General features: G+C 35.6%; 2 protein-coding genes across 2 annotated transcripts; one reads left to right on the forward strand and one right to left on the reverse strand.

Annotated features, from left to right (window-relative positions):
* Positions 1-163: 163 nt before the first annotated feature.
* Positions 164-15,749, reverse strand: LOC110997972 (nuclear protein localization protein 4 homolog). Its single transcript, XM_022266379.2, has 12 exons — positions 15,620-15,749; positions 15,040-15,306; positions 14,746-14,909; positions 13,318-13,490; positions 12,983-13,198; positions 12,640-12,832; positions 11,096-11,229; positions 10,464-10,624; positions 2,911-3,129; positions 2,336-2,532; positions 1,510-1,599; positions 164-836 (listed from the first exon to the last, which is right to left on the reverse strand). The coding sequence occupies exons 1-12, from the start codon at positions 15,638-15,640 to the stop codon at positions 821-823; spliced, it is 1,851 nt and encodes a 616-aa protein (XP_022122071.2). The 5' UTR covers positions 15,641-15,749; the 3' UTR covers positions 164-820.
* LOC110997973 (peptidyl-prolyl cis-trans isomerase E) lies at positions 5,177-8,124 on the forward strand. Its single transcript, XM_022266380.2, has one exon. It carries the CDS (start codon positions 5,440-5,442, stop codon positions 6,883-6,885), a length of 1,446 nt encoding a protein of 481 aa, XP_022122072.1. The 5' UTR covers positions 5,177-5,439; the 3' UTR covers positions 6,886-8,124.
* Positions 15,750-16,154: the final 405 nt, after the last annotated feature.

The following is a 16,154-nucleotide window of genomic DNA, read 5'->3' on the forward strand; positions in this document are numbered from 1 at the left end:
AATATTAGCAAACAAAACTCAATTTTTTCTACTTGACGAGAATGCATGCGAATTTATCGAATATTTAACTATTACTGAATTGATTAATTATTACAAAGCCATTAGTATGATAATGTTAAAATACTGCACCAAAAAAAATTATTTTTGGAAATAAAACACAAAATTGTGTACTCAGCACACTGTATTTATGTGAATTCTCTCATATAAAACGCTCGCAAGCGCTGCTCCTAACTATACATACATTGAAATACTACACTGCACTTTAAGAACCAAATGTTTCCCATCTCTTACCAAAAATAAATATCAAATATAGTTTCAACCAAATTCGGGTCATTAATCAATCCATAAGTGTATGAGTGGATTTTTATTGTTTCCATTTCAAAGAAATATTCTCTGTTTCAATTCTTGAAGCGCAGTACACATGACCAGCATAGTTAAATGACAAAAATATAAGAAGTCCTCTCAGTTGAGGCATATTTGCACATCGTTTTTAATAGTATTCCTTATTAAAATTGTTTTTGAAACTAATTAATTTCGGTGCACGAAAACATTCAAATGTTATACTTGAAGCTCTTGCGATGCCTAGTAAAAACAAACGTATGCTCAAATATGCCAATATTATCAGACATTCATAAAAATAATAACTAAAATTTATTTACATTAACTTATGGATAGGAAAGGAAAACGGAATTTCTCTACGGTACAAATCCTAAACGAAATATAAAATGCTAGCGGCTAAAGGTCCAAACAACGTTGGGTACAAAAATAGGTCTGAGCGGAGACCGGTGATGCTCTTCGTAAAAATCACGAGATCTTCGATCTACATTGCGTTGTTTCTGAAAAAAAAAATCTGTATTAATAAAAGAAAATAAAAAAAACTCTACGGTTTATTCCTTCTATATCACGACTTATATTTCAATTCCACATTTGACATTAGCTCCTGTCATTTTGTAAAATAATGATACCACATATAATTGTGTTACACACAATTGATATACAATCGCGATTTATGTTTATGTAACCATAATATTGGTGTGCAAATTAAAGACTAAATTATTGATTTTTATTTAAATGAATTCATGATTATTCATAATAATTATTTATTAATTAGTAACCGCTGCTTAATTTTATAAAAAGTTAATATTTTATTTTATTATAGTATAGTTAATAGTTTTTTGTGAACTTTGAGTCAACTATTAGTTTTTGGTTTTTCATCAATATTGGTCCTCAGCCAAGTACATCACAAAAAGACGTGATTGTTTTCTTGTCCCCAAGCAAAAATAATGTCACACGCAAGTAGTGATAATAAAACTATAATAAACTTTCATAGAGGTTTTATATTTTACAAACCTAGTTTACCATGATGTAAAATAAAAATGTAAGTGTAAATACTCGCTCTAATAAAATGCTTTCCTCTTTACTAATCAACTATTTCATTTGTGCTATATAAGTTGTTACATCCTTATTACATATATAAATCTTTGTCGATATGTATAAATAATTTATTACCTTGGCATCGCGCACATCTCGCAGGAGTCGAGCGGCGCCGCATTGTGGAACGTACACAACTGACAAGTCCACACGCCGGAGTCAGACGAACTAGAAATACATTTTCGTTGTCAATTATAAAGTATGCAGAAGTCGTCTTAGGTGCAAGGGGAAAAAGTTATTGGTGCATATAATGTATCTTTCGTAAGCAGATGTGCGACCTAAACCCGTACGCTAACTTCTCAACCTTAATGAAAACGTCAAAATGTTAATAAAACCAAGTTTTAAGGATATTGACGCGAATTATATTGAAAAGCACTTACAAACGCGTTTATATCGGGTAAATAAATTTTGAGCTTTGTTACCGTGATAGCTAACGCCCGAACCCAATAATTAATCCACACCGATCTAAAACTCTCTCTCCGATTTAAAACAATCTGAGATAATGGGTAATGATTAATTATCAGACCGTGACAGTCGATCGATCAATCAATCCGTTAGTTATTGGTACACTTTTATCAATATTTGGATTAAGATCTTTATTCAGATGGTGAAAAATGGATTGAGATAGGTTATTGAGTTTGGACGTAAAAATCTCTACTGTCCTTGAGGACAGGAGAGATACCACCAGAACCAGGTTTTTTGGAACAATCGTATAGTTGTTGCCATGGTTACCACAGTATCATAGTAACTAGCACACACGGTACCAAATTTACTTCGTGATTTATAATAAGTAAGTTATATTGTGTTTCTTACAGCAGCTTTATGCATTCACATTTACTTAACATTTTACATTTCCTAGTATAGTGTAGTAGTTTTCTTTATTTAAATTGTATATATAACTTACCTATTAGCAGCCGGCGAATTGTGATCACAGGCCGCCAACTGCAATAATGTGGCAACGTGCCCCTCACTTCGCCAAGATTCCGCTGCATCTTCATCTCTTGTCCTGACAGCTTGCAACAACGGTTCCAACTGCTCTATTGTTAGGGGTAGAGCGTCGTTGGTCGCCAAGAATAGGAGTACGTGGAGATCTGACATAGCCTAATAGAAAAAGAAAGTGCATAAATGTTTAAAAAAACCTTGAAACATAATTTAACTAACTACAACGGTCTCTAGACTCTTTCTCATTCTCTTTCAAATTGTGTTTACGCTGTGCTGAATAAGGAGAGATAGGTTTAAGTGACAACGGTGTTTTTGAGATCTGCAGCGACATACCATGTCCTCTGCGCTTAGGATTTAAAGACAAGAAAATGCATGATTTGCAAGAGTTTCAGTCTCCCAGAGTGAAGAAGTGCTTGCAATATTAATTACTTAATTGTGCATTTGAAAGTCCACAGCCATAACTATTATTATTAAAATCCAGGGAACACTTCGAAATCGGCTTTATTATACACTCCTTGCATCATTCGAAAATCTTACCTCTAAGAATGACGGTGAATTCTGTATATGTTCATGAAGACCCTTCAGGCTTTGTAAATGGTTCTGCAGTGGGCGATTTGCTGGCGGGAAGGTGGCACTGGGGCTAAACATGGGCTGTGAAGTACTCGGCGCTACCCCGCAAGGCACATCTACTAGCAGATACGCCACTGGTAACCGTTTCGCTGTTACTCCCACATCGTTCCCATATTCATCACGTTCCTGTAATGTGTTTTTGGATTTTTTTTAGTATAGGTCCAGGCGTGTTAAAATTGAACTCGATATAGGAGTGACTAGGCGATACATTTTAAGTTTTTTTCTTTACTAAATATAACGAAAAATAGCTATAATAATAAAGACTACCATTATAAATTAATCTACTAAAACCTATTTACTTTTATATCACATACAAAACAATACATACACATGTAAAAAATAAAATAACATTGATTAAAATATTTACAAAAAACAGTGTTTTTCAGTATAGGAACTGATATGAATCAGACTTAGTCAGTTCACTCAACGGACAATTAAAAACGTCTGTTAATCTATGCATTATATATTTATATACATAGTGTCATGTGTGCCATTTTCAAGAGGTCTATTGTCACTAAGATAATAAAATGATACAGGTAAATGATCTCTAAAAAAGTTGCCAACTTACGAAACCAGGCTAGCCTACTTTAATGTTTAAAGAACTTTATGTTCATTCTAACATGCATCTTTACTGCCTTTTTGAATTTGTCAAACACTCCAATATAATATATACTTTAAGATGTTATCGATGGAGAACCGCAGAAAATTAATTGATATATCAATTGCATTCAAGATATTTAATAATCAGGTTGATTTCCCGAATTTTCTATCTAAATTTATATTTCGTGAACCCTCTCGCTACCCCAGGCAAAACATTATTCCATTTGTCCCTCCTTTCTGTAAAACGGGTTTTGGTCAAAGCTCACCGATGTCCAGATTAAGCATTCTGATAAACGAGCTAGGTCTGGATATCCATAGTTGCTCCCTTCACACTTTAAAATTGATTTTTGTTTAGTTTTTTGTAATTTTTGTTTCGTTTAATGTTTGTTTCTAACGATCAATTTATTGCCTATTTAATTCTAATGGTAAAATAGATATATATATTTTATTATGGCGGCGAATAGAGTAATCTTTTGTATTTAATTAACCCTAATATAACAAATTAAACACCACCGTCACGATATGAATAATAAAATAAATGGTAGAAAAAAAAATCCTTTGCGATAAAAACAATAACAGTAAAATCTATAGTCATTATCATATTCAAGGCCATTTAAAAAATAACTGTCCATGTTTTCCTACAAGGAACTATTTTAATTCTAAGAATTTTGTAAATAAGTATTCATTAAACTCAGCTATAAAAATCATTACATCAGTTGCGTTGCATTGGCGCGCCGATCGATACAATACCTTATGTGAGGGTTGCCAGTAGATAAATACTATTTTCCCTGCTAACATACTTAATATTCAAAATCGGAAATTGCAATGTACTGTATAAAACATACCTAAAGAGTTACGTGAACAATAAAAATAAAATACATACTTCATCGCATCTGCCTGTTATAAGGCATTCGAAACAAAGTATAATTTAACAATCTGTAGGAGCTAGGATTATATGAATTATCGAATACCAAGTTGGAAAACGGTCATTTTTTGGATAATAATATTTTTTATGGTACTTACTCTATGTAAAGGAATATATATATTTTTACAAGTTAAACAGTACTTAACCTCGTACAAAACGAACCCTATACAAGAGAAGATAATTTTAATATGGCAATCCTTAGTGAACGTAGCAAGTGTTGTGACGTTCGATAAGAGCTGATAAGGCCGACAGCGGCGTGGGCCGACCCGCCCGTCTTAATCATAACGCCGGAACAACGAGAAGTTGAACGCGGGTCGCCCGGAGAGCGCGACTTGGTAGCTTTGTAACGACGTCTATACGACTAGTATATGGCTACTCAATATATATATTTCACATTGAGGAATTGTAATAAAAACTTTTTTTACATTTCATTTCTACTGCTTCTAAATTTAGGAGTTACAAGAAAGGAAAATTTAACGTCATAGTAGAGATGTTTTTGGATTATAAAAAAGACATAGATTATTTTTTTACCATCGATTAAAAGAAATGAAAATGATCAAGCGTGTAATAGTTTGATTCATACAAATTCATACAAACATTGCAAAACACAATAAATGGACGCTTTGACAAATGTACTCCGCCGGTAAATAATCTGTTGATCGACCGACACGAAGCCCGGCGCAGAAGCGGAAAACAACATGGCGTATGTACACAAAACGTAACAAGATGTGGCAATCCACATCAATTCTAATAGTTTAATTGAATATTTAGCTTTATTTTTTATTCGGGTGTCGAGAGAGTGCTCCATAAAATGTGATCGTAGTAAATAAATGCCAAACGGCGAGGCGGACGGCGATCCTTTCATGTCCGCCGTCACGTAGCACGGAGGAGCGTCCTCCGGCAGCGGAGCGATGGCCAGCTCCCTGGACGACCTGGAGGAGCTCGCGCTGTGCTCTTGCTGCAAGCGTGTCTTCGACGACTCCGAGCGGCCACCAAAGGTTCTGTCGTGTAAGCACTACTTTTGCCTAGCCTGCACCCGCGGCGTGTTGGACGCCGGCCGGGAGGTGCGGTGCGTACACTGTTGGAAGCGGACGGAGTTTCCTGACGGTCGTCCAGAGGCTCTGCCTACGCACGGCGCCGCCTTGGCCTTGGCCCGCCGGCTCAGCCCCGACCCACCCTGCGCTGTGCACGCGCTGCCCGCCCTGTGGTGCGCCGCCTGTGGCGTGCGCGCCTGCCGTCTATGCGACCACGCGCATCACGCGCATGCTTTACGCCCGACACGCGAGGCTCGCGCGCTTCTGGCCCGCGAATCTCGCCTCCTCCAATCCGATCTGCATAGACTGGCTGTGCGACAACGGGACTCCTTGCTTCGCGCTCTGGACGCCGCGACGGCGATGAAGACACGTCTCGAAGCGGAACTTGCGCTGCCTCTGTCCCCAGTGCCAGCCTCCGTCGACCGACTGGTCGATGAGGGCTTCTCCTTGGCGACGGCCGTGTCAGAACGTGAACGTCTCCGAGCCCGCCACGCCGACGCATTGTTGCAGTGCCGCCTCGATGATTTAATTAGAAATGCAAACGTTCCCCTCGATTTCGAATTGCTTCGACGCGCCCTGTCGGGCTTGGGCCCCGGCGAGTCGTCTCCTCCCATTTCCGGCGAAGAAGGGCGCGATCCCGTCCTCTTCTTGGCGAATTACTGCATGGCTCAATTGTACACGAGGCACTGCCTGGTGCGCCGCGCTCAGCCGTCAGACGTCATCGATGGCGTGGGCGTGTTGGAAGCGGACGCAACCCCCGAGGCAGCCTCACCAGCGCCCACCACTGCCGCGCTGGACTCCCCGATGCTTCGCAATCCCTCCACGTATCCTTTGTTTTATTTCAACTTAGAAATTAACGGAAACCCGTTCGGTCGTGTAGTGATAGAAGTACGTGATGATGTCGCGCCTCGAATGGCGCGCAATTTTTCCGTTTTAGCGACAGGCGAACTGGGCGTCGGTTATCGTGGTTGCACCGTATTCCAGTGTTGGGAAAATGAAAGCGTTATCACGGGTGATTTTGAGCTCAATAACGGCCGCGGCGGACGTTCCGTGTTCGAGGAGAGCTATTTTATGCCAGACGATACTAAGATGGTGGCTGTTCGCGGTTCGGTTGGAATGCGTCGATCGCAGAAACGTCATGATAATTTGGGGTTAGTTGGATCGCAGTTTCGGATTATGCTGCGTGAGATGCGTGGGTTTACTGCTATTTTCGCTTTTGTCGTGGAGGGCCTGGAATTAATTGATAGGCTGAGTAGGACCGGTGATAGTGCTGGCAAACCTCATAGCTCCATTCTCATAACCAATTGTGGCAAACTTAACTGAAAACCAATCTGTTCTCTCCCGAGCATATCATGCCTAATGATACAAACTAATATTTTGTATAACGCGTACCTAATTTTCACCTCTAATCGTCGGACCAAACTTGTCGTTTTGTCTACAAATTTATTATTCGTACTATAAGCTATTTTTATAAGTAGAATTTTCAAGTATTTACACGGTGTAATCGAAGTTCGTCGGCTTGAGCTTCTGTAGTGTTAGTAGTTATTCGTTCGCATAATATCGGTGTTTAACATAACTACTATAGTAATAGGTAGTGCGTCGCATTATTGGTCGTATTGTCGTGAAGATGCCATTCGTATGAGCAGCAACCGGATAACAGGGATATCATGCGTTAGCCGGCTCGCGACGCCGGTTAGCCACTCGTCTCGTATCGTCCTAGGTATTAAAATGTGTAGAATAGCGTACGGCAACGCTTTTCGTCTACTCGTCTGATAGGCCTATATAGGTTCCTTACTTTCTAAGCGCGCCTGTCGCTAAAGTGGATTAATCGATTCTATTTTATCGTGTCTCGCAGATATAGTTTTAAGGAAAACGATTATATTTTGATCATACTGTGTGTTAAGATAAATGTTAAATGTTATAGAGAATTTACTCTTATTGTTAGCCAAACCTCGTAAGCTTTCGTAGCCACGGAGGCTCGTCGTATACTAAATCGGCCGTTATAGTCGTCTAGAATAGATTTATATTTACAAACAAACGTTACCTCTCGGAGAATAACTATATTGATGTATTTACGTGATTGATTGTGAAGATTTACTTCATTAAGCTATGATACCCGTATGATTAAGACTGTGATGATAAGCGTAGTGATGCAGTTTGCTGTGGCACCGAGTGCCGCGAAAGGTCAGTGCCTGCTTAATTATAATATATTTACTATTTATTGTAACGTCGTATCTTCGTCTAATTCGCGCGCTAGGCCCTCGGAGAATGGGCTCTTTTAGTCGATCGGTCATTAGGACCGCAAGCTTTATTGTACCGTCGAAATAATTGTCCACGATTTTAGGGGGCCTATTACAACCCCCTCCGATTCAGACGTCTTTAATGTTGAAATTTGTATATTTTATTGTATTAATAGTTTAAATTACGATATAGTTTATGCAAATCTTAGTGAAATGATTTTAACGGTCACCACGACCATGTTTAACATTTATAACATTGTTAAATGGATGGATGGATTCGTGATAAATAAATATGTGGAGCAATAAACTCACCGTTTTATTTTAAAACCATTTACATTACATTTAATAATATTAAATTGAAGATACTACTACGAATACACTGTACGAATTCTTAGAATATTTTATATGAATTACTCAGTATTAAGATATTTGAAAATCATTTCGTGATGTAAATGTTTTGCTTAAACATTAGTGGAAAACAGATTTTTGTATTATAATTAGTGAAGCCAAAAATGACTAAAATACCGAAAATTCTACTTTTCTACAAAAAATACTTAATGTAATAATTATGACAATGTTATCTGGAAGTTTGGGTGAATCTCAATACATTATCACTACAATAAATCCTAAATACCATAAATGATCATCATCTTTTATTTCTAGCAATAGTTCTCATAAATTTCACACCAACTATTAAGATATACGATATTACAGAAGAACTATTAACACATGTGTGGTATTTATACAAAGGCTATTTTGTTAGTTATTTGAAACACAGGCAATAATGGCATAGTATATTGTATTGTGCATTCAGTGAACACTTAGTAACTTATGACAAGGTATAAATGTTCAAGTTAAATGTCAAATAGAATGACAACCAATGATTTATTCCCAGTTCTTATACTTTCAGTATAAAATGCTATACCTAGTTCAGCCATAAGGTCTGTTACAAATGAAATGCATTTTTTTACTAAAGTTATGTAATATTATTAAAATTATTACCTACATATTAAAATCTCAGAAACAATAAAAATAAATATTCTATTCGAAATGGCCACCGTCATACAGACCTATAATCTGTCTGGTCACGAATTTACGGATTTACGAACTGTTTCCAAGGGAAATTTCACCATTGCTTAAGAGAACGTTGGTTTCAAGCCAGGCTTTTTTTCTGCACCTGCAGAATCCTGCTGGAAGATCTATGCTATATTTTTTTATAGTGTATTGCGATGAGGTTTCACAACATGATTCAAGGCTGTATCTTGATACACTTTGGTTGAAGTTTTCACTTCTTTTTCATAACAATGTAGTTTTGTGTCTCAGGCCACAATTTATGTATGTATATACATATATGTATGTATATATTTATTTAATTTATTTATGGCCAGACTAGTTAGTATATAAGACATGGATGTACACAACAATTGTAAATTATGTTATCTTATTTTATTAATATTGAATCAAACCAAATTATGCTATAGACGACCAATAAATAAATTGAATTGATTTAGAATCTTATAATATTTAGTAATATCAATAATAATATTATAAAGCTGAAGATTATGTCGAGCTGGACAGTATGATAAGCGCGGTAATGTCAGGGAATACTGAATCTAATTTAAAAGTTCTATTATCACTATGAAAGACTCAATGTATATACCAATTACATATATACAACATCATTAATAATAATTGAAGTATAGACTCGAAACGGATATTTTATAACTTTCTGCACTGGGTAAGGGTTTAAACTATTGAAAGAATATTTATTAAGGTTGACTCACTTAAACCTTCCTTATGATAATCAATTTTATTCTATAGTAATACTTTATTTGCGAAGGTAATTAATTAACGTGATAAGAATCCTTGTTTAAAAAAAATAGAAAAAAAGGCTTTTTATTAAATAGGAATTATAATTTTTAAAAAAACTCGCCAAGGGTCATACGATAATAATTCAGGGAAACGACGGAGAGTAATCTTAATTAAGATACAGCGACCGCTAAAATGACAGCAATTCGAGAAAAACTATTTTGCTAAAAATTCACAGCCTTAGAATGACTATCGTATGACATAAGGGACTCGCATAGCACGCGCAGTCTCAAGTCTTGGCACATAGAGCGAATACTCATTGGGCGCTCGGCGTCGCGTTTGACGCGCTATAATTACGGTATTCTTACCCGCTCTACGCCCTTGACTTGCGAACTGGTTGTAAATGTAAATTTACAATTAATTTAATTTGTTTTTCTTGACGTTCATAAGTAGCCATGTTTACCTACATGAATAAAGATATTTTGATTTGATTTGTCCCTTCAAACTTTATTGTTATAATCGCGACTTCCTTTTATCCAAATGTTTCAATTTCGCTTTTAGATTTTATCGATAAAGAAATCCGTATCAAAATTATCGTTCTCCATTTACGTCAGCGAGCGTCCACTGTTTACGAAAGCCCGTTCGAATGTACGACTATATGGCTGCTCATAAATCTAAAAGCGCGCGGCTAACGCCTGAGCATCGCGCGTTACCAAAGCGCGCGCTTCAAAACGTCTCTGTGTACTTAGGGTGAGATTCGAAAACTGACTGAGAAACTGACTTCGGAGACTGAGTCGCACAGGAGTCACACTTAGCGCTTAGTCTTGGCCTGGCATATTTTTATATTCCTACCTTATAGAAGACGTCAGGAACGTACTGCTGCGGCGTACAATCCCGGATGTAGCCGAGATCGGGCGCGTCGCGGGTTGGCACAAGAATATCATCGCGGACTAGTGCAGCACACTGACCAGAGACCTGGTAACCTTCCAGGTGGATCTGGTTTTGGCTGTCACCTGTTATGATTAGATAGCCGATATTAATCCTGCGTAGATTCATTTATTAGTTAAAGTTTATTAATGTACTACAGTATATGTTACAGTGAGACTATCCCTATATTCATTGCAATATTGCTTCTACTTAATTGGTTTCATACCAAGAACGACAAATAATAAAACATTTTAGGAATTTCCAAACATTAAAAACATTAAAAATTATGTATATTGTATTATTTACAACGAAAGTCTCTATGATTTATATTATATTTTCTCTTGTCAGCAAAAGTTAATGAAGCTCACAAAAATTGTATATAAACATATTAACTTTTATGTTGGAATCCTCGGAAAAGCATTTCGTTTACAAGCATAGACAATGTGTGGGTAACATGTGTAAAAAAGTAAACAATTACTGTTGTTGTAATCACGAACTAAGAAAATCAAAGTAACGACCCCATGGGCTTTATGGCGCTAAGCATCACGCAAATTTACCTGTAACACATACAGTGACGAATTTTGATCCAAAATATCCGGAAGACGCATGACGACAGGCATTTGGATGTTGGTTCTGGTAATGACCCGCCATTATACATTCTTGGGCAGACAGGAAGTGTGTGTCCATGCCTCTGTAAAAAAGATGTATTTATTTAGCTTTGTTTATTTATTTTGTACTAGTGTATGTTTGTATTATTTAGCTCGGTATTTTTTTTATAAATCGTGTTTTTTGGAAATTTTATTTAAGAACGAATAACATACTAATAAAATTATGAAATATGAATTTAATTTATCTTTATTCGATATTATTTGACCGACATCTTTAAACAAGCAATTCTATGTTTAAGTTGATAAAACACAAATAAAATTACATTTTCTAGAAATGATTCCTAGCTAAATAGATTTATCGCCCCCGAAATCGCATCCAAATCGCCTACTAAATCTTCTATATATATATATATATATATATATATATATATATATATATATATATATATACAAGAATTGCTCGTTTAAAGATATAAGATATAGTAAGAATAATTGATTACTATTAGTAGTGACTGAGGACTTGAAACTGATCGATGGTACAACACAATACAAAATATCTATATTTCGTACGTCCGTCGTGCCACAACTGTGCCCACTGAAGTATTTTCGACACGATTCGACTTACGAAAAGAAAAGAGCCGGCAACGCGCTTGCGTGCCTTCTGGCAATGTGAGTGTCCATGTACGACGGTATTACTTAACATCACTTATCAGTGAGCCTGCATCCCGATTGCCTCCTATTACATAAAACAATCGATTTTACATACAATTTCTAAATAATACATGAATTCGTCAGATGGCTTTTTTTCCTTTCGTTTCGTTCCAAATGCGCTTACGATGCTGCTTATTATGATAACAATTTGTTGACGACATAGAATAATGTCTATTATCCCAAATATTGTTTTAAATGTCTGCCAACTAGGATTTGGGACGCAGTTATGTATGTCTGTAACATACAAAATTGTATTGGATCGCCTTTATGGATTGGATGACTCATAGTGAATTAGCGGGAGATCCAGTGTTTTGTGACTAATTTGATTGTGAGACTTCTTACTTACTTACTTTTTAGATGTATGTATTCATATTTTATTTAATATTAATAATTCATTATTTTTTTGTGTTTAACAACAAAAACATAAGCTTGAAAATTGTGAAACAATATACAATTTTACCTCATGTCTTAATGAGGTAAAGTTGCTGTTAATGTTTCATCTGATTTTAGTAAATTCAAATCGGAAGCAACAAAAAATTTTTGTTTATCAAAACCCTCTTTTACAAAAAAAAAACTATTCCATTTGCACCCTTTCCTATATTTCTGTGAAATTGCGTGTACTGTGATGAAAAGAGACAGCTACTTCTATGATCTTGTCACTACACTCCACACTGGAGTTTTTTTACGGCAAAAAAAGTCTATTGGGGAGCGTTTTTTTTGCACTTGCGACTATGGAATTAAAAAAAAAAAATTGCAAGCGTAATGAGGCTAAAAGTTTTTACCTGATTGTCTTCACAGTTCCAGCTGCTAAGTCCAAAGGCATAAGATCAGTGAAGACCCAGCCCACGCGTCTCAGTCCAAGACGCGAAGCAATCTCATTGAGCAACTGTTCTTTGTCATCTGGGGCTAAAGCAACATGATCCCGGGAGCATTCCTGAGGAGGCTCATATATAGCAGCCACGCGGGAACGGATACCTATCAACAAACATTAACCTTAACACCTCACTTGAAGCTTTCAGTTATTACATTAGCAAAAGAAAAGAAAAAAAGTGTACTATTACATATTAAAATAATTCATGTATATTGAATATGAGTCCTGTATTAAAACATATACTTAACGCTTACCCAATGGTACATCTGGATGGCTCTCATACTGTCCATACAAAAATCCAATACGTTGGTGCCCAGTGGCCCGCCAATATGCTAGAAATCGGTCTACTGGCGCTGCGTGTTCCAATAACACATTGTCTACGTGACGATAAGGCTGTCTATTTAACGTGACAGCTCCAGGTTGACACGTAGAACAAATTCCACGCGGCCATGGCGGATGTTCTTTACACCCTTAAAGTATAGTTACATATGACATATTGTAAAAGTTTTTTTTACGAAAATACAATTAGTAGATTACTAAGTTCAACTTAGAGAGACAGAAAAAGTATGCATAAAGAAACCTTTTTTACCTGGCTTAATTTTACAAGACAATTCATCTAATGAAATGAATTTCCCAGATGTCATCTTACGTAAATATGAGTGAAAGGATATGTGTTTAATATTATGTTCCTTGAGGTAATTCTCATCCCAGGGCTCAAGAGGAGAACAGTGTACACAGCATCCTTTTGAGTTATGCCGACATCTGAAGAACATAATTTTAAACAATATTATTTTATATCATTTTATATACATTGTTTGATTCTTAATCTAACATTAAACAGAAAAGCACTAGTTTAGACTTAATTCTTAAATATTTTATATTTGAAGAGAAAAAAATCCTACATATTTGTAGAGCTCAATTTATGAATGATAGCCAACAGGTAAAACCAAAACAAATATTGCTGTGCAAGGACTCCTATAAAGGATCTAAGTGTCCACCACCATGTGCAACAGCCACTGATATCATCAACATATAAGATTATAGACATACAATATCAGGTGAAACTTTCCAATATGGACCTTCGATTTTTGAGGTCTTTTGTATGGGAGATGGGAGAGGGGATGTTGAATGTTACGGCGGGTGGGGGCCGCTCTAACTCCGCGCCTCCGATTATTTATATACACTCTAGGAGTAGGGCAGACAAGACCATGTGGATAGTGGGGTGCTGATTCCGTTTTGGGTACTTTTTGGATATTAAATTAAATGTTATTTAAAAAAAATTAATATAAGTACTAACCTAGCCTAACCAAACTAGATAATAATTAATTTTTTGATTCGGGTATTTTTGGATATTAAATTAAATGTTATTTAAAAAAATATTAATATACTAACCTAACCTAACCAAACTAGATAATAATTAATTTTTTGATTACAAATAATTAATTTAATAATAAGTTACAAATAATCTATGGTCCATATTGGAAAGTTTAGTAGTATACATCAAATTTTTCGAACTCTTCACTAATTTAATTTTTTGGTGTGGGTAGCATAATGGATTTCTATCGCATTAGTCGTAACTGTAAAGATAGGAAAATTTAATGGAAAATAAATAAATAAATAAATTTATATGTGAAATGGTTGATGTTTGACATCAGTTATTTGTCAAATTTATTGTGTTATGGTGTGATATTTGTCCATTTGTATGGAAAGTATAAATAAATATATCTCATGAACCATACGTTTCCACAACTTAATACTTTGCAAAACGCTTTCTTTTGATGAGTACTATCTACAAAACAAATTTGAGCATTCAAATCGACGGTCCATACTGGAAAGTTTATCGCAATATCATATCACCCTCCAAAATCTAGACTGAACATAGTTCTGTATCCAATTAACAGGTATGTAGTAGAACTATTACCATTTTTTTATCCTCTAGATAGTAATTGTTTCTTTAAATCAAGAACCCTTTTAAACAATAATATGGTTGCCTTTAGGTATTACATATGACACTTACAATTTTTCATCTCTCTGCCGTTGTATATTGCCTGACATTTGGTACAGTTGTAAATCAACTTCATCTTCTTGAGGAACATTTTGTTTTTTAAGGCCTTTTGGTGGTACTAAAGATGCTGATGATGTTGAAGGTTCGGCTTCAGTGCCAAATGATTTATTGGTAGTCTGTAATTTAATTATCTTTTTAAGTAATAAATGTTTAATTTTAAAATAACTAATTATCATTTAAACTAAAATAATAAAAAGATGTCCATCAGTAAGAGGATTAGGTATTAAAAAAATGTATTGATCATACCTCAATGCTTGTAGAAGGTTGATCAAAGAGCACAGCTCCATTTACTGGACTCATGTATATCATATCTCCATGCTGTAATCCATACTCTCTAATTTGACGAGATTTGCTCGATATGATCTCTTCTTTATGAGCGCGATCCTTATGAAGTGAGAAACCAAAGGTATTCAGGTGGAAGGTCTCGTACACCCGTTCAAACAACTTTGCTGTCACGTCAGAGTATAACACCTCGACACGGTTCGTGCCCTCCGATGACTGCACACGGAGTGTCTGCGAATACACGATTGCAAGAGGTCAACCACTGTAGCGATATAACGATATGACAAAGTCACAAAGCATTCAAATTTTGCCGAGTCATCAGTTTTTTGAATTAATTTAAACCATACTTTTTACTAAAGTAATTAAATAAATTGACTTTATTGCATTTTAACAATAAAATTACTAAATACAAGATTAAATCGACAAATTTAAAAACCTGAACCAAGTGGTAAAAACCTTATCCTTCCCTACCAAAACGTAGGATATAATAGCCATCGTATTTGAAAATGCAAGAGTAAAATTGTAATGAAAATAAATGTTTTACCAATTTCTTTGATCCAGACATAATGTTTTCCAAAATAATTATTTCACAGCACTATGTTGACATGACTTATCAAATTGAACTTGATGTTCAAGTCGTTAATACTTAGTTTTAGAATGTCTTTTGCTACCTTATGACAATGACTATTCACAAAAGCAAATTGTCAACAGCGACTACCTCCTTGCGGTCCGAAAATAATGAATATTACAAATGAATGAAACATTCTATTTATTTTGGTCTAAGATCCCGCTGCAAGATTGGTGCTTTCATCGATTTTTTGTTTAAAACTAAATTTTTATGTTTATTTATAATAAAGAGAATATATATTTACTAGGGTTAACAGCCAGTAACGCTTATTTGCGGCCAGATTTAATAAAAAAATAAATAGAAAAAAAAATTTGCTTCAATTTGACATATAATTAATAAATATACGTTATAAACGTATAAATTTATCGAAATCATACCTGTTTACACCTGGCTGCACCTATTTGCAGCAACGGCAACCGTGATTTTTTAGAATATATAGTTATGTAGACGT

Source organism: Pieris rapae, chromosome 8, assembly GCF_905147795.1.
Source record: "Pieris rapae chromosome 8, ilPieRapa1.1, whole genome shotgun sequence".
Taxonomy (NCBI): domain Eukaryota; kingdom Metazoa; phylum Arthropoda; class Insecta; order Lepidoptera; family Pieridae; genus Pieris; species Pieris rapae.